The sequence below is a fragment of the Aspergillus melleus genome (assembly GCF_016097325.1).
Source record: "Aspergillus melleus strain CBS 546.65 chromosome Unknown contig1, whole genome shotgun sequence".
Lineage (NCBI taxonomy): Eukaryota > Fungi > Ascomycota > Eurotiomycetes > Eurotiales > Aspergillaceae > Aspergillus > Aspergillus melleus.
In genome coordinates, this window is record NW_025763370.1 from 3,191,193 (window position 1) to 3,208,209 (window position 17,017).

General features: G+C 51.7%; 7 protein-coding genes across 7 annotated transcripts; 3 read left to right on the forward strand and 4 right to left on the reverse strand.

The window, feature by feature from the left end:
* Positions 1 to 284: 284 nt before the first annotated feature.
* LDX57_001129 (uncharacterized protein) lies at positions 285 to 1,991 on the forward strand (the record flags this gene model as incomplete). Its single annotated transcript, XM_046082772.1, has 1 exon — positions 285 to 1,991. One exon carries the CDS (start codon positions 285 to 287, stop codon positions 1,989 to 1,991), a length of 1,707 nt encoding a protein of 568 aa, XP_045938729.1.
* Positions 1,992 to 2,593: 602 nt separating this feature from the next.
* Positions 2,594 to 3,093, reverse strand: LDX57_001130 (signal recognition particle 14 kDa protein; the record flags this gene model as incomplete). Its single annotated transcript, XM_046082773.1, has 2 exons — positions 2,594 to 2,974; positions 3,067 to 3,093. 2 exons carry the CDS (start codon positions 3,091 to 3,093, stop codon positions 2,594 to 2,596), a joined length of 408 nt encoding a protein of 135 aa, XP_045938730.1.
* Positions 3,094 to 3,483: 390 nt separating this feature from the next.
* SGD1 (MIF4G domain-containing protein) lies at positions 3,484 to 6,343 on the forward strand (the record flags this gene model as incomplete). Its single annotated transcript, XM_046082774.1, has 2 exons — positions 3,484 to 5,080; positions 5,133 to 6,343. 2 exons carry the CDS (start codon positions 3,484 to 3,486, stop codon positions 6,341 to 6,343), a joined length of 2,808 nt encoding a protein of 935 aa, XP_045938731.1.
* A 500-nt stretch (positions 6,344 to 6,843) lies between these two features.
* Positions 6,844 to 7,550, forward strand: LDX57_001132 (esterase/lipase family protein; the record flags this gene model as incomplete). Its single annotated transcript, XM_046082775.1, has 2 exons — positions 6,844 to 7,338; positions 7,389 to 7,550. The coding sequence occupies 2 exons, from the start codon at positions 6,844 to 6,846 to the stop codon at positions 7,548 to 7,550; spliced, it is 657 nt and encodes a 218-aa protein (XP_045938732.1).
* A 206-nt stretch (positions 7,551 to 7,756) lies between these two features.
* LDX57_001133 (uncharacterized protein) lies at positions 7,757 to 9,199 on the reverse strand (the record flags this gene model as incomplete). Its single annotated transcript, XM_046082776.1, has 1 exon — positions 7,757 to 9,199. The coding sequence occupies one exon, from the start codon at positions 9,197 to 9,199 to the stop codon at positions 7,757 to 7,759; it is 1,443 nt and encodes a 480-aa protein (XP_045938733.1).
* A 1,364-nt stretch (positions 9,200 to 10,563) lies between these two features.
* LDX57_001134 (uncharacterized protein) lies at positions 10,564 to 14,356 on the reverse strand (the record flags this gene model as incomplete). Its single annotated transcript, XM_046082777.1, has 4 exons — positions 10,564 to 10,841; positions 10,988 to 11,529; positions 11,600 to 13,070; positions 13,375 to 14,356. The coding sequence occupies 4 exons, from the start codon at positions 14,354 to 14,356 to the stop codon at positions 10,564 to 10,566; spliced, it is 3,273 nt and encodes a 1,090-aa protein (XP_045938734.1).
* Positions 14,357 to 15,214: 858 nt separating this feature from the next.
* Positions 15,215 to 16,372, reverse strand: LDX57_001135 (uncharacterized protein; the record flags this gene model as incomplete). The annotated part of the gene is made up of 2 exons (XM_046082778.1): positions 15,215 to 15,416; positions 15,651 to 16,372. 2 exons carry the CDS (start codon positions 16,370 to 16,372, stop codon positions 15,215 to 15,217), a joined length of 924 nt encoding a protein of 307 aa, XP_045938735.1.
* Positions 16,373 to 17,017: the final 645 nt, after the last annotated feature.

Genomic DNA, 17,017 nt, shown 5'->3' on the forward strand with positions numbered 1-17,017 from the left:
AAGGCATGCAGGCATTGACTGGAATTGCCGACTCCCCGCCGAGGAGAAGGCAAATCACGCGGGATGGCGATGATGCTCGATCGCTCCTTGTCTCACCCTCCGTCGCACTCCTTGGTCATTCATTCCCTCCACTTACTTGTCCTACTACCGGTCTCTCTCATGGCCCTCCCTTCTTTTGTTCTTATCTATCCATCTCTCTTGTAATCATCTTTCATTTGATCCATCCAATGTAAACCTCCTTTATAATACTTTTTACGTTCACTACCTATCGTTCCTCATGAACCATGTCCGATCCCTCGGATGCGCCGCTGCCTCAGATACAGTCTATTCGTCGATCTGCTACTCTACCCACCAAACTAAATCCGCGAAATCGCCGCACCTCGAATTCTTTTAAACCGTCCGAGAACGACCTGTTTTTCCATCCCTCCGCCAAAGTTGTCCACTTCGCCCCTAGGGCCCTTGCGCCAATCCCCTCGAGCACCGCCCCGTCGGATTTTGATTATCCGGTCGATACCGTCGAAACACTTCCATGGAGATCCCCTACGGAGCGAACGGTGGCCTTTGCGCCACTGCGTCTTGAGAACGTCCACGGCTTGACCGTGTTCTTGAAATGCGGTAGCGTCGTCCATGCGATTCTCAAGAACTCCCAGTGCTGGTGTGTCGACGGCGTCTCGACCTTTGTGTTGCGCATTCGCCCTCTTACATATTACCGCATAGAGCTGCCAAATGAGAACAACGAAGATAGGGAATTGATCGCGGGAATGAAAGAGGCCTTGCCCCAAATCCTGCGGTATGAAGTTACCCCGTGTCCTTTCAAGCGCGGATTTACCGTGCCGATTCCAGAGGCAGCCAAAGCGCCGAGGCGAAAGAAAAAAGCATGGAGTCCCAAAGGACGCAGGGAAAGTGCGCCGATCTATTTGGGGCTTGCTAAAGAGCATAGCCCGGTGCGCGAAGACATTACGATCGATTATTTGAGCGCCGGGGAAGAGACCGACGGGAACACAACGGACGGCAGCGGTTTCACTACGCGAGGTAGTAACAGCACCATCTTGGAAACCATTCCGGACGATAACGAAGCTCAAGAAGGGCCTCGCACCCCCGAGTTGCCCATCGAAAGTGAACCGCGCGGACTATCGCCTGCACCGTCTGTTACCGAGTCCTTGGATGTTCCCCGGCGCTCTGTGGCGGAAACACAGCGGAGCTTCCAAACCTTGCTGGCAAGGTTTGAGGAGAACACCGAAGCACAGGCTGAGCCTGACCAAGCACTTTCTTCAAGTGTCGATTCATTCCATTCCATCGAGCATTCTCTACCCCCTTTGCCTGAAACGGATTTGCAGGCGTATCTTCAGCCAGAAGTACCCACGGACGAGAACGAGAGCCGGGACCAAGGCTCTAGCGAAGAGAAACCGTCGGAGGACTCTATCTTTCAAGAGGTTGATTATGCCGCAAAGACGAGCTTGCCAAAGATCGTCTGCCGCGACTGCTCGTCTCCCAGTCCAACAGAGTCTCCAATGGCTTCAGTTTCCGAGGCTGAACCTGAGCCTAAGCCCGAGCCTGAGCCCTGGTCGAGTGCCGACGTAAAGGCGACTGTGGAGCATACCGAAGTCGCACCGACCGCAGGTTCCAACCCCAACCTCAGCAGCATGAGTGTTGAATTCCGTCGGCGGTCAAAGGCCTCTCGCGATCGGGAGGTCTCACCCATGCCTCCGCCGTCTACGTTGGCTCTTGCTCATCCCCCGGAGAAGTACGACGCAGCCTCCATCATCCAAAAGACCTGCAAGCTTGTCCTGGTGCCTCCAATTCAGCTGTTTGTGGTGCTCATTCACATTGCCGCTCGCATCGTCATCGGGCCAACTCCAAGCTCAGACGTGCATGCCACCAAATCGCAGGAGACGATGGATGACTACGACTTGCCTCTCGCACGCGACAACTTCAGGAAGCGGTCCGTGTCAGAGGAGATCCGAAAGTTCGATCCTTGGGAATTGGACTGATCGACTGTCATTTCTTTTATTGATTCTTAATCCTTTTGGTCTTCATTCATTCCACTCACTCGATTTCATCCGGTTGGTTTTGTTTTGTTATATCTTTTTAATCCCCACTGTGTACAACCCTTCCCTTTTCTTTGACTGATGCCTCTTTCCATGATGATGCACTTGTATGAATTTTCCTTTTCTTGTTGATTCCTGTATAACTTGTGGGTGGACTCGGTATTGCGTTGCTTGTGTAATTCCCTAATGCTTTGTATTCTAGCGATACAGTCATAATCCTATACCCTGTTCTCATTACTCAATATATGAACAGTCTGGTACGTAGATGGTGTATGCTTACCCATGATCCATTTATCATTCCCAGAAGTTCTATTCATTGCCGAGTGATCTAGTAAGGTAGGTAGGCAGGGCCCAAATATCAACAGAGAAATAGTATACTCAAAACCAGACAGAACGCCATGAATGCAAAAGACACGAAAGCAAATCATCACCCTTTGAACCTTATATATTCATTCAAACCAGCCACTCCATCACCATGATCATCCCCTCACCCCCTCAGAACCGCATACATAAAGCAACGAGCGAAAGAAAGAAAGCTAAGAAAATTAAGCCTTCGTGACCTTCCCAGCACCTCCCTTCCCCTTTGCCTTCCCACGCTTCCGATCCCGCTTCTTCAGCCCCGTCATCCCCGCCTTACAGACCTCCGCATATCTCGTATAAAACGCCTCGAGGTCCTCCGGCGCGACAACCGTCGAGAGCTTCACTTTCTGCGACGTCGACGAGGGCTTCTTCTTCGCGTCTCCTTCCTTGGCGGACTTGGGATTCGGCGCGTTGGTGTTGCCGTCTGTGGCGCGGACGAGGATCGAGGGTGTGGTCGAGGTCTCGGAGGAGGGGTTCGAGGCGAGGAGAGGTTTCTGGGTGAGGAAGATCGAGCCGCGGGCTTTTTGGGATGTGTTGGTGAGGAGGGTGGTGAGGGATGTGAAGAACTGTTGATGCGGGGTTAGCTTTTGGTGAGGATTAGAGATGGATTGAGGAGAGCGATGGAGGGAAAAATGGTAGAGGTAATGGGAAGACATACCTCGTCGTGAGCGAGATGTGCTGGCATCTTGACTATCTCGAATGGTTTGGTGCGGATTGTGTGATTGTAACCGAGAGTGGAATTGACTGGTCGGGTGGAGGTAGAAGATTGTGAGCCTGCAGAGAGAGTTTTTTAAGAAACAGGCACCAAGAGGCAGTATGGAATTATTCAATGCTACGGAGATAGCGAGTAGAGTAGTGAGCGAGCGAGACAAGCAAGACCAGACAAGAAGTCCAGAACCTCCGCACCGCGGGCCCCATCGGGCTTCACACCGCCTTGAGACGACGGGGCTGTCCGCCTTCCGCTCCGCCCACAATTCTCCGACTTTTCAGCGGCATAAAAAAAAAGTTCCTTCTAGAGATTCCAGCAGCGAACAGCGAAGGAAAGTTCCGTCGCATAGCGCAATTTCTATTCACGATGCCTCGGCTCATGCATAATACGACCTCTTTGCCGAGGAACCTACGCGTTGAATTGGACATCAAGGACCACTACGGCGAGAAGAAGAAGAGGTTTCAGCGAAACGGACCGGCATCGCGAAAAGATCGACGACGAGAAGAGCGCAACAGCAAGAAGACAAACTCGCGACAAGGCCCGGGCGGATTCCACGGAGGACAACGACAGGGCTACCAGGAGCGGGGTGGTCGCGATAATGATGACAATCTTGACGGAATGGACTCGGATATGGGTGGATCGGATGACGAGGGGGATGTTATGGCAAAATTGAAGGCCGCTAAACAAAAGAAGGCTGCGCCTAAACCAAGTGGAGAGGAGGATGTGATGGCGCAATTGAAGGCTGCCAAACAAAAGAAAGCTGCGACGCCCAAGGCAGGCGCAGAGGAGGATGTGATGGCACAATTAAAGGCCGCGAAACAGAAGCAGAAGGAAACGCAATCCAAAGCGGGCGACAGCAAATCAAAGAAGGGCAAGAAGAGGGATCACGATGGCGACGAGGACATGAATGACGTACCGTCAGCACCGAAGGTTTCTAGGGCGGTTCAGGAAAAACTGGACCAGGACGACGCAGAGATTGCCGCGCTAGAAAAGAGGCTTGGACTCAAGAAGGGAAAGAAACTTCCGAAATCATTTGCAGACGATGGTCTAGATGACTTGCTAGGCGACTTGGATGACGGGTCAGCGGATGAAGGTCGCAAGCGCAAAAGAGAAGCCGACGATTGGCTGCGGAGCAAACGAAGAAAGGCTCAAGGGTTGAAGTCCGACAGTGAATCTGGCGAGGACGACAGTGACATGGGAAGCGATATGGGATTGGACGACTTGGACGAATTGGAGGACGGTGACTTGGATGATTTGGACGACATGGATGACGAAGACGAAGATGACGAGGAGGAGGAGGGTGATGAGGATGATGATGCTTTCGGCGAGTTTGATGAGGATGATGAGGACGAGGATGAAGGGGTCGACGAAGAGGAAGACAAGCCTGCCCCCAAGAAACGCGAAAATCCCTACGTTGCGCCTGTAGCTCCAGAGCCAACAGAAAACAAACCGCAAAAATACATCCCACCCTCTCTGCGCGCCGCCTCGAATTCAGAATCCGAAACCCTCATTCGCCTACGGAGACAAGCCCAAGGACATCTCAACAAGCTGTCCGAAGCGAACATGGTATCGATTCTCTCGGAATATGAGAAGCTTTATCGGGATTATCCTCGAGGGGAAGTAACGTCCACCCTGATTAATCTGCTATTCGGGTTGATTTGCGAAAGGTCTGCCTTGCAGGATACCTTCGTAATTCTCCATGCGGGTTTCATTGCGGCTGTGTATAAGGTGGTCGGCATCGACTTCGGTGCGCAACTTGTGCAGAAGATCGTGGAGATGTTTGATGCTGGAGGTGACGAGAAGGGCAAGTTCGAGGGCAAGGAAGCCATCAATTTGATCTCCCTTCTGTCACAGCTGTACAACTTCCACGTCATCGGAAGCACCCTTATCTTCGACTACATCCGACTCTTCCTGCAGGAAATCACGGAAGAAAACACCGAATTGCTGCTCAAGATTATCCGAAGTACGCTCTCACAACCCCTGTCTCTCTTTGAAACCAATGCTAACCCATCTAGACTCCGGACCTCAGTTGCGACAAGACGATCCCTCGTCCCTGAAAGACATTGTCCTCCTGATTCAACCCGCTGTCGCCAAAGCCGGCGAAGCTGCCCTCACAGTCCGAACGAAGTTCATGATCGACACTATCACCGACCTCAAGAATAACCGCATGAAGTCCGGTGTGGGCGTCGGCTCGACTACGGTGACCTCCGAGCACATCACCAAGATGCGCAAGATCCTCGGTGGACTGAACAACTCGCGCGTCATCCGCGCCACAGAACCCATCAGCATCTCGCGCGACGACATCCACAACGCCTCGAAAAAAGGTAAATGGTGGCTCGTCGGTGCCAGCTGGAAAGAAGACCCGCTCGAGTCCGCGCGCAACGAACTCTCCGCAACCAACCAGCACGGGCTGCCCGCAGAGGCCGACGACTCAGACAGCGAAGGCGAACCCGACTACGCCTCCCTCGCTAAAGCCCACCGCATGAACACCGATGTCCGCCGGTCCATCTTCGTCGCCATCATGTCCGCGCCCGATTACCAAGACGCACACGTTCGGTTGCTCAAACTCCGCCTCAAACGCGCCCAGGAATACGAGATCCCCCGTGTTCTCACCCACTGCGCCATGGAGGAAGAAGCCTACAACCCGTATTACATGCTCATCGCGCGCCGGCTCTGCGGCGAAATGGGTCGCCGTATTAAAATTTCATTCATGTACACCCTGTGGAACATCTTCAAGCGCATGGGAGAGACCGGCGCCGACGAGGACGAGGACGACGACTTTCACGCAGACGACGAGCAATCGAACATGCCTATGAAATCGGTCGTCAATCTGGCTAAGTTCTACGGCACTTTGATCGCCGATGGCACGTTGAACCTGGGGATTCTGAAAACGCTGAACTTCGCGTACCTGCAATCCAAGACGAGCACATTTGTTGAACTACTCCTTATCACGACGATTCAGCAATCGCAGAAGAGTAAACGCAGCAAGAAAGATAAGAAGAAGAAGAAGGCCGGAGAGGATGAAGAGGCTCGGGATGAGCAGGCGCTGATGGAGATCTTTATGCGGACGAGGGACACGCCGCAGGTCGTCAAGGGATTGATGTATTTCATCAGGAAGGTGGTTTCCAAGTCGGATATTGTGTCGGAGAAGGAGCAGAAGGTGGTGCGTTGGGGGTGCAAGGTGGCCGTTGATGCATTGAAGGTGGTTGCGAAGGAGTCGGATTAATCTCACAGTTCTTACAATATGAATATAGCATAGAGGTCCATACATTCAACACATACCTACGTACCTTTTTTTTAAACACAACTCCAACCCTTTTTTATAAAACGCTTCCTGATAAGGTCAGATCCGTAGTGCATGTTACAAAACTTGTATATTTAGAAGCCTGCTATGAGGATTTACAGCCAATTCCCAATCAAAGCACAGACAGTTCGCCCGGTAGTAAGCTTGAGTCACGATTCCTGGGTGTGCAACATGCTCGAGCTAGCATAATGCGCGTTTCTAGGCACGCTTAACAGGAGGAACTCGCTCTCGGCAATAAGTTATAACGCCCGCCGTTAAGACCATGCATGAGAACAAAGAAAGAGCAATACTTCCCTTGGAGTGTTACACGAGCTCTGTCCACCGCAGCCACGTCCATAAGGTAGTAGATAAATTACTTACCTTGCTCTTGGAATCGGTAGGTAGTTTCTCTCTGCTTTCACAACCATCACCTGCCAGCAACCATGACCTCCTCCAAGCCCAAACCAACCATCGTCTTGGTGCACGGTGCCTGGCACAAACCAACCCACTACGCTGAGTTGGTCTCCGCCCTTCGAGACCTAGGCTATGAACTTCACGTGCCAGCACTGCCCTCGATGAAGGGTGACTGGCCCCCTACCGCTGATCTCGAAACCGACACCCGCTACCTCCACGACTACGTGGAACGTCTCGCTCAGGACGGCCGGCAGATCGTCATCCTCTTGCACTCGTACGGAGGCCAAGTCGGAACCAATGCGCTAGCCAGGTTGTGTTTGAGCGTAGAGACTCGCACCCAGCAAAGTCTGCCTGCTAGTGGGGGCGCCGTGATCCACCTAATCTACATGTGTGCACTCGTGCTCCTCGAAGGCAGATCCATGATGGGGATTTTCCGCGACAATTGCGATGAAGACCTTGTCCCTCTGTTCATGGAGACCGCAGACGTCGTGCGGCGATTCTGGAACAGGGAATCACAGGGCCGTGTGCGTGGAGGAGTGCCAGTGTTGGTGTTTTCTATATACACACGCTGCAGGATCTGAGTACGCCCGTTGGTGATCAGCGCAATATGGTCGCTAATATGAGGGCCGCTGGGAAGGAGGTGCAGGTGTTCGAGCTGGATACGGGTCAATGTCCTCATGTTACCTGGTTGAGTGAAGTGGTGGATGTCGTGGATGGGATTATTAGAGGCTTGTAGGGGGCCATGTTAGCTGGGATTATATACATCATAAACATGAAGCAAGCACTGTGAAAGCCCAACAGGTGTCTAGGAAAGTAAGCACCTAGGTATAGACACATATACCTTCCGCATTGTATCGCCTTTTTCGCGAACACAAGTCTAGTAAAATAGGGTATCATAGTCTATGTAATCGTAAAGTATATATCGAAGAGATTCGGAATGGATCACAACCTATCCCACTCCATACACACCGACCATTTCTCTCTCTCTCCAGACACCGACTCCCCCATGGCATCCAGCTCAACATCCCAAACCAGCCCTCGACCTACTCCAATAAGATCCCCCTGTTGAAGATCCGCGACCTCACCCCCTTCTTTCGTCTCTGGATTTGACTTATGTGACTGAGGCGCACCCATCAATAGCACATTTCTCACCACCCCATCGCCACCATCTCGATCTTCATCCTCATCCTTACCTCCTACCTCCTTACCATCCACGCCTCTCACAAAGACCAGTTCCCCACAACTCCCCATCGTAGACTTCTTGACCTCGTTCGCACGAAGGAAAAATGCATACTTCTGCTCATCCAGACCCCCCGACCCACCATCTCCACGCTCATTTTCATGGCCATGCCCAGAACGATAATTGCTCTTCACACCCATCTCCAATATCCACCCCCTCACCTGTTCCGCCATTCCACCAGCCACATACTCCTGTCCCGAACCTCTCGGTCGTCCTCTTCTGCGCTGCGTCCGGGACGGCGAGAACAACGACGGGAAGTCGTCAGCAGCCGTATCGGGCGATGGAGAGCGCGGGAGAACAAAGGTCGGTTTTCGACGGGTTGACGGCGGAGGTGCCATTGTTGAATCCATGGCTGTCGCTGGTGCTGTGGATGGCGGGGCAGCGGGGGTCATTTCTGACGGATTGGTGGAGGGGTGCTGTTTCGTAGAGGATTGAGGATAGAGAGGGGAATATGCCTGCGAAGGCGTATGTGGTTGCGATGACGCGGAGAGAAGGAAGCGTGGACGGTGGATGTTCGGGTATGGCGTTGATGGCGGTTTGAGTGGTGAGGAGGGGATGTTTTCGTCTGAGTATGGGGTTGGGTCTGGGTCTTCGTTTGGATTATCTTGGGTATATTCGGGTTCGGGGTCAGGCTCTGGTTCATTGACATTGCCAATGTCGATGCCAATCTCATGAGCACTCGCATTATCTTTTCGCTCGTAGTCGTATTTGTCCGCATCAACGCTCTTATTTCGACCTTCTTCTTCCTCGTCGCCGTCGTCATTCCCCCTCTCCTTATCATTTACCCGCCTTCTCTTCGCCATCGACCTCGACTCCGATCTCGTCTCCCCAAACAGCGCCTCATACTCCGCCTCTAATTCCGAGTCTACTTCTCCCGCAGACAACCCGCTCTCCTCGTCGGAATCCTCAATCACGTCCCTCGTGCGGGCGGCGCTTAAAGTACCCGTTTGTCTCGTCGCCGACACCGGTGTCACTGGGCCTATACGACCGCGGACACGTTTAGCTAGGGGCTTGTTCTGCGGGAAATCATCTTCGTCGATGGCCTCGGGGCGAAGGGGGCGGGATGCGGAGAAGGATGAGGAGGGAGGGCCGCGCTGGGAGAGGAGGAAGCGCGGCGTGGATGCGAATTGGGGGGTTCGTGGCATCTTGATCGTTGAGGTTAGGAATTGAATTGATTTTGGGAATTCATGTTGCGGAGATAGGGCGGTTGGTCAGTAGTGGCATCGTTTGTCTGGATTCTGTGGATTAGTTGAAAAGGAGAGCTGGAGGGAGGCATCGATCGATGATGTGGGTGAAGAACATGTGACAGTTACTTTGTGGGAGCCGATAAGATAAGATAAGCGATAAGAGAGTCGGATATAGAAGGACCATCAGATTAAGCTGATTTTCCAAACTAACTAGGGGTGACGCTGCATGACGTCAGGTGTTTGTATCCTTGGCAGCTATTACTCTTCTAGAATGGAGGTAGTGTAACTCAATTGATTCGGCAGCGGGTCTGGGTGCGGGAGGCTGCAGAGTAGGTCTGTCTGGACCTTGGGCAGAAGCCTTCGCTTTGTTTAGTGGAGGACGTATCCTGCTAAATAACTTTGCATTTTTGACAATTTATACCCCTTAGTGTCTATGGATCATCGTGATTTGGGGCTAGCCAGAAAACATGGGCACTCCAAGGCTTTCGTGGTGGAAAAGGCTCCAACTACCGCTTGATTGTGGGAGGTGGCTAGAAAGGAATATATATAAATGTTTATTTACTATTAATTAAATGTAATTTCTACCAATGAGCGCCAACTTTTATCCACAAACCGTTCGCGACCAAATCATGACAAGTAAAACGAAAAGCGCAAAACTATGAAAGATGAAAGATCACTTTCGACAACAAGACCCGAAACATAAATCGGCAGCTATCATGGTACTTTTCTTAGCCAGCTACAACCAAAATGAACAGACATAGAGGGGACGTCGAAAAACAACATACCGTTAAAGTCCTCCCGCTCGCGAACTGGCTTTCTCATACTGGACGAGATACATTCTCGCCCTCCATCGTGGGATTTATTGCGCCTAAGTAGCGGGCGTGATTAGTTGGGACTCTGGGACTCTCTTGACTATATCTGGAGGCGAAGGGTGAGACTTACTCGATCAAGGTGATCTCAGACGCCGACTCAGACACCGGACTTGAGGTTCTCTGGTTATGCTTTTTGGATAGAATGTTGAGAATGGAGCTCGGCATAATGTGTTTCCCTTTGCCCGTTCTGTTTATCTGCTTTTCCCGAAGGGTGGGAGGGTGTATAGTTGTATAGGGTCGATGAGGTAGGTGGTAGATGCTGAGTGGTAAACGGATGAACGTAGCCCTGATTGACACAACATCCAACAATCCAACAGAAACAGGGCAGGGTATATATAGATCATTGAAACCTCAAAATCCCCAAGCAAAACCCCTTACCTACCTGACTAGGTAAGAGTTAGAAAAACCTGACACTTACCCGACGGCCGATATCCGCCGAGCGGGATCAAATTAACTTCCCGCCGCCGATCCAGTATTCCCACTGCTGCTCTTCACCACCTCGGCCACATGGCCCGGTAGGACGAAGGTCTGTTCCAGACCCACCCAATGCACGGCATCGAGTCGCGTGAGACCCAATTTCATCATCGGGAAGCTTTGGCTTTGACAGCGTAGCACGCGCAGCCAGGACTCGACGAGCTGTTTGCCTTTCAGGGCGCGGTCGGCGTTGGGTGCTTGGATGAGGAGAAGGAGAAGGAAGTTGGAAACGGTGGCGAAGGAAATGCGGGACCCTGTTTTGTTGCTTGTTAGTTCCCTGTTCTCGAAACTGGTGGAGGGCGTTGTGAAACGTCGGTTTTGGGATGTGTTTCAGGGACACGGGAAGAGACTGAGCAGCAAAGAGTACAATAGAGAAAGAAAAGACAGGAGGGAAACGTACACGAGTACCAAAAACCCACAAAATCACTGCTCGTCAATCGTCTCGTAAAGCTCACCATGATGGACGCGCACCTCTCCGCCGCGTTCAAGATCGTCTCGCCGGTGCCGTGATCTGTCAGGTCGACCGCCGGGAAGGATTCGATCTCCGGCATATCAAAACAATCGAGCAGCGGCGGATCCTCATCCTCGTTGCCAACCACCCCGTTCCCATTGACGTCCGCCGACGCATCAAGTTCCGGGTTCGCCCCGGGGACTGGATCAGGATTCGTCGGCATCTCCTCCAGATCGAAGATTAGTGGCGGACTAGAGGACCTCGCCATCGGTCTTAGCAAGGCGCGGTAGACGAACAGCACCAGGATCATGTAGGCGAAGTGGATGGAGGTTGGGTATGGTGCTAACCCGCTGACGGATTTGCTCCAGTTCGGCAGACGGAAGGTCTCGGGGAGTGAGGAATACCAGGCATTGAGCCGTTCGAGAAGCGGACGGCCGATATCATGAGATGCGTGGAATCGTTCCGAGAGATATTGTGATTTGCGCAGAGTGCTGTATGACGCTATTAGCTAACTGATGAGCTTACTATGTTTAGGGATACGCAAAAAAAATAAAAACTTACTAGAACGAGCTATAGATCTGCTCCGCGATGGCCGACAAATCCACGAGATAACGAAATGGAACCGGGTCCAACGTCCCCGACACGCCCGCCGACGCCGCCGACGCCGCGCCTCGCGCATGATACAGGAAATCTGTGTCGTCGAGCTCGGCGACGTCCCATTCGCCGGCGTGGATATACGGGGGACGACCGAGCAGCAAGCTGCGCCATTTGTCCTCGGCGTAGACGGCCCACCAGAGTCGTCGCCGAAGACGTTTCTCCCAGGCAGGAATCCCCCACATGCGGCATTCGATGTGCAGGCCGAGCGATTCGGCCAGACCGACGAGACTGCCGACCCAGGACCAAACAAAGGGCGTGTCGGCCCGGCTGGCTTGGGCATCGTCCAGGGGCCGATGCAGGTAGAGGATGGCGGCCTGTAGAACGGCTAGATGCGGAGTGTGGATCTCCTCAGCGATGAGCTCGTAGACCAGCCGCCAGAGGCGATGCGCCGGCGGCGCGCTGTAGGTCTGCAGCACACAGAGATAGTCGTCATGGACGGCAAAGGGCAGGGCCGAGGCGTAAATGGCCGCCAGGAGATGCACGGGCGTGCGTTCGAGGACCCAGGGCTGGGGCGTCCAGCACGACGGAGTGAGGCCCATGTGCGAGCGCGACAGCAGCGGCAACGCCGGGAACACATACTTGACGAATAAGGCAACCAGTCGGGGGCCGTATTCTGGGGGTACAAGACGGTTGAGCTCGTCGCGTGAAGAAGCGGCAGCCGAACTTGTGATGCCCTCGGCCGGCAGTCGACAGGATGTCTCGCGTTTGGCCGCGTCGGCCAACTCGTCGGCGGCGATCATGAAATGCACGGGGATCTTGTCAGCGGTGGGCACGCCGCCGGCATTCCGGAAATGCACCTTGTAGAAACATTTCACGCCAGCATCGTCAAAGGAGCAATGACGTAGGAGCCAGGGATCAGACTCTGCAGAGGCCCCGAACAGCTGAGCTGAGAATCCCTGAAGTTGGTCGAGCGACTGCACGAACTGTGTCGGTGATCGGCCGAAGACGAGTTGGCCGGAGACTGCCGGGGAGACACCGTCCACCGGGAGGTCATCCAAGCTGAAGGTTTGGCCGATGGGGGGTGGTTGCTGCTGCGTAGGCTGCGTTTGCGATTGCTCGAGCGGCTGCGTAGGCTGGGGAATATGATCAGGAGTCACATCGTCCCAGACCCACGAGGACTGCGAGGACTCTCGTCGCGGCCGTTTGGGCGGCGGATGCTCAAAAGTACAGGCGATATCGGCGGAGCGGCAGCGAATGCAGGGCAGCCCACCGTCAGTTTGACAGCCAAGCTTTCGCTCGCGGCATTGGTCGCAGGGACGATGGCGTTTAGAGCGATAGGGACGGGACATTCCAGGCAAGCTGAGAGGGCGACTGACGATGCCGAGAGTGCAAGAGGCAGGCGGACTGGCAGATGAAGAACGATGAGGTGCTGTCACTGCCAGTCGCCGATGACTCAGCTCGGCGGTCGGCGAAGTAGAGAAGAAAAAAAAAAAAAAAAAAAAAAAAGGCGAAAAAAAGAAAAGAGGGAAAAGAAGAGGGAAAAGAATTATCTAATATAAACATGTGGAAGACGCCGAAAGAGAGAGAAAACCAGTTCTTCATCTCGTTTTCGCATCTTGAAGGAAATGAGGGCAGACGGGGAGAGTGTCACCACCCCCAGCTAGCCCTAACTTCAGGTCTATACAATCATCTCTCCATGATATCATCGCCAATCTATACTTTAAACTCCTCCAACTTACCCTCCAGCTCGTCCAAACTCCCAAACACATCGGTACCCGGTACTCCCTCTAATTCATTCAGACTACGCCCGTCCAATCCAAGATATCCCCGCCAGCCGGCATCCAGGCACCCCCGATAATCCTTCGCTAGATCATCACCCACATGCACCCTGGTCCACTCTAGTGCCTTTCCCTGTCCGACAATCCTCTCGGCTTGTCGTCTGGCGATATCGTAGATCTTTCGATGAGGTTTCTCTACACCCGCCTCGTAGCTCGTCACCACGAAGTCAACATCCTCGTGGACTGATGATCCCTCAACTTCTTCTACCTCTTCAAGATCTCTTGCTATTCCTCCACCTCGCTCCTCAAACCCCGGCAGCCGCATACTCTCCACGTCCTCATCAGCCCTGACCTTCCCCACCCGTAGGCCCAAGGACTTCAAAACGGCAGGAACGCGATCATCCGAATTCGAAACCACGCCCACGATGACTCGATCGAACGGTCCCGGTCCGGTCCCTTGTCTTTTTACGCGCCGGAGATACTCAAACAACCTCTCCGCTCCGGGATAAAACGCGTATCCCTCTCGACTGGCAAACAGTTTCTGGAGCCTTTCAACAAAGTCCTCCGGTATCTGGATCTCGCTCGCGTTTGGATTTGTTTCCGTCTTCGCGTCGTGGACACCAGTCCTTGCATCACTCAATGCCTTTGTAAACGTCCCTCTCACAATCTCCTCCCACCACTGTCTTGCACCACCGTATTCGCCACGAATGGCCAGATCGCGACCGTAATTCGGGTATGCTTTTGTCTGCGCTTTGAATGCCGATTTGAATGCCGCGCCGAGGGTCGCGGATGTAAGGTGTTGCGCGTGGGGGAGTTTACGCGATTGAGCGGCTTGGACGTAGAGGTCGAAGACTGGGGCGCGGGGTTGGTAGATCGTGTTGAAGGCATCGAAGGTGAGGAGGAGGATTCGTCGGCGAGAAGAAGAAGGGGAGGTAGGAGGCATATCGGCGATGTCTGTTCTGATCAATCTGTATGTTGTTCACCGTTCAGTCTGTGATTTCCTTTATTCGGAGTTGAGCGTCAGGATCCGGGAAGGGGAGGGGATGACTCAGCACTGATAGGGGAGGTGCGTTATGTGACAGTCTACAAAGAAGCTAATAAAAGACAAGTTTGTTTATGACTCGTAGTCAAGCAATTTTTCTATAAAGAGGAAAGAAACCATTTAACAAAAGATTCTAAGATTTTTATATAATAATAAGATTTAACTAAATATAGAAATTTTTTTTTTTTTTTAAATTAAGATTATTTATAAAGATAATAAGTTTTTTGTTACTGGACGCCCTTGAAACTGTCATGCCCCGGCTCAGCTAAGTGTGACGGTCGGTGGCAGGTGCGCTTCTACCATCTTCCGCCTTTGGTTCACGCCTAGAATGGAACGTTTAACCGTTAGACTACCAAAAGACTAGAATACCAAGTCAACAGACTTGGTACGCGCATCGCTCTATATAGTGGTTCTTCGTGGTCGTTCTTCAGTTCGTCACAAGTATAGTAGGCCGTGTTAAGCACTGCATGCCTTTGAATTCTTTAGATAGCCAAGCTAGAAGACCCCAGCGCCCTGACGACCTTCCCTTCCATTTCACTGTCAATACAAAACAAGGAGCAAAAGCAAAAGCAAAAATGAAAAACAATTTCTGATACAGCTCCTCTGCGATGTATCTCACCTGTGATTGGATGACGAGGATATGCCCAAGAATGAAAAAATATAAAAAAAAAAAAAAAAAAAAAAAAACACGGGAAAAACGAATAGAGGAAGGCAAAAAGCAAACTTCATGGGCAGCATTCAAAGGAGAGAGGTAAATAATTAGAAAGTCGGGATGTCTTCCACACTGGCGGTCGCCGCATCAGACATCTTGTGTTTAATGGCGTGTGCCTTAACATGTAGCTTGTGACCAACGCCCCTGAGGGCCCGAAAACAAGTCACCAGTTTCGATCTGATGACATCGTCATTTACAACCTTGTACGCTTGAATACTAGGCAGTAGCTGAGTCGCTTTATTTTCTTCCCTATAGCGTAATAGTTAGAAAATATTTCTTGCCGGTAAACAAGATTATCATGAGGACTGATATAGAAAAAGAGACATACATTCGACTGCTTTCGCGATAAGCTTATCTATCTCAATTTCATCTTTGCAGTTTTCTGCAAGCGCGCATGACAGAAAGTTGAGTGGTTTCGTAAATTGAGGAATAAGGGGAGGGGGACAACGATTGATCAGTTTTGACTCGATCAGTAGACGGTACGCCCTCTTTTGGAGCTTGTCTTTGTCGGAATGCATGTGTCTATTAATCGGCAGAATATATTCGCTACATTTCGCAAACTTCAGGCCCATTGCAAGGATATATTCATCAGCATCGGCCATAAGATTCAGTCGCCAGATGACCTTGTTAAACAGAACCATAAGCTCATCATCTGTGTGTTCCCTTTTTTCAATATACTTGTTAAACACAGAGTTTAGGTCACCGTGGAGTGCAATGTTGGATGCCAGATTGTCAGGTCCGGGATGCGAATTGAAGTATGTTTTGCCCAGTCGAGTCAGGTCCTTCTTCAAGGAACCGGTCCTTCTGCCAGCTGCAAGAGGGTCTGAGCCGTGAGACTGGACCCCGCTCGGGGGGATCTCTCGAAGCGAGAGCCATTGGTCCCGAAATCTCGTCAGAGGGGTCCCAACACGCTTTCGCCAATGGCTTTCCCAATCATCATCCTGAGCAGAGAAATGAACGTTTTGTTGATCAAACATCGAATCGATGGCCACTGCCTTGTCATAGATGGATGTAGCCAGATCGATGTACGTTGGATGGTAGTGCGGGTCGTCTTCGTTGTCTAAGTCTTCTTCAATTTGGATGAGGACGTCTGGAGGATGAAGCGTCCGAAATGCAAAATCGGTATAGTCCATGGATCTTCCGGTTGCAGTACTTATAGCGACGAAGCCAGGGCGCTGGGAGGATGCAGGTGCGGTAGTGGACATCTTGACTGATTAGCCAGGCTATCTATCGATAAAAAACTGACGGCCAGATGCAGCAGAGAAGATACTGAGCAGTTTGAAAGAAACAATCAGAAACAACAACAGGAGAAGAAAGTTCAGCGATGGAAGATGGGTGTGATAAAAGGAAAGAGAAAAAAGGGTTGGAAGAAGACAAGGGAAAAGGAGAAAGGTAGTTGACAAAAAGAAGAGGTGACTCAGATGAAGTGAACAAGGTAAATATGAAGTGAATATGAGGTAGACAAGGTGAATTTGGTTCCCACGGTTCACAGTTAATGACTTACCACAGAAGGGAGAAATAGTTATGAGTCCGAGGGGGTGACAAGATTTGCTACCCATCCACACTACATTCCCTCCTTAATCTCTCACTCCCATCACTCTTGCCTCATATCTTCGTCACCATCGAGTTTCGACAATCAGTTGCCAATAGAGGTGTTTTGCAACGCGGGTTTGATTCCAATTCCAATGATTTTAAAGAGGTTTAGCGGTCCCATCTGCAGTATTCAAAAATGGGACTATTAAAAAGCAATCTTATATTAATTTAATCAGACACTGAACTGCTCTGCTGCAACATAAAACTGCCAGTCTCTCACCACTTGTCCTAGAAGATGTGACGGTCGGTGGCAGGTG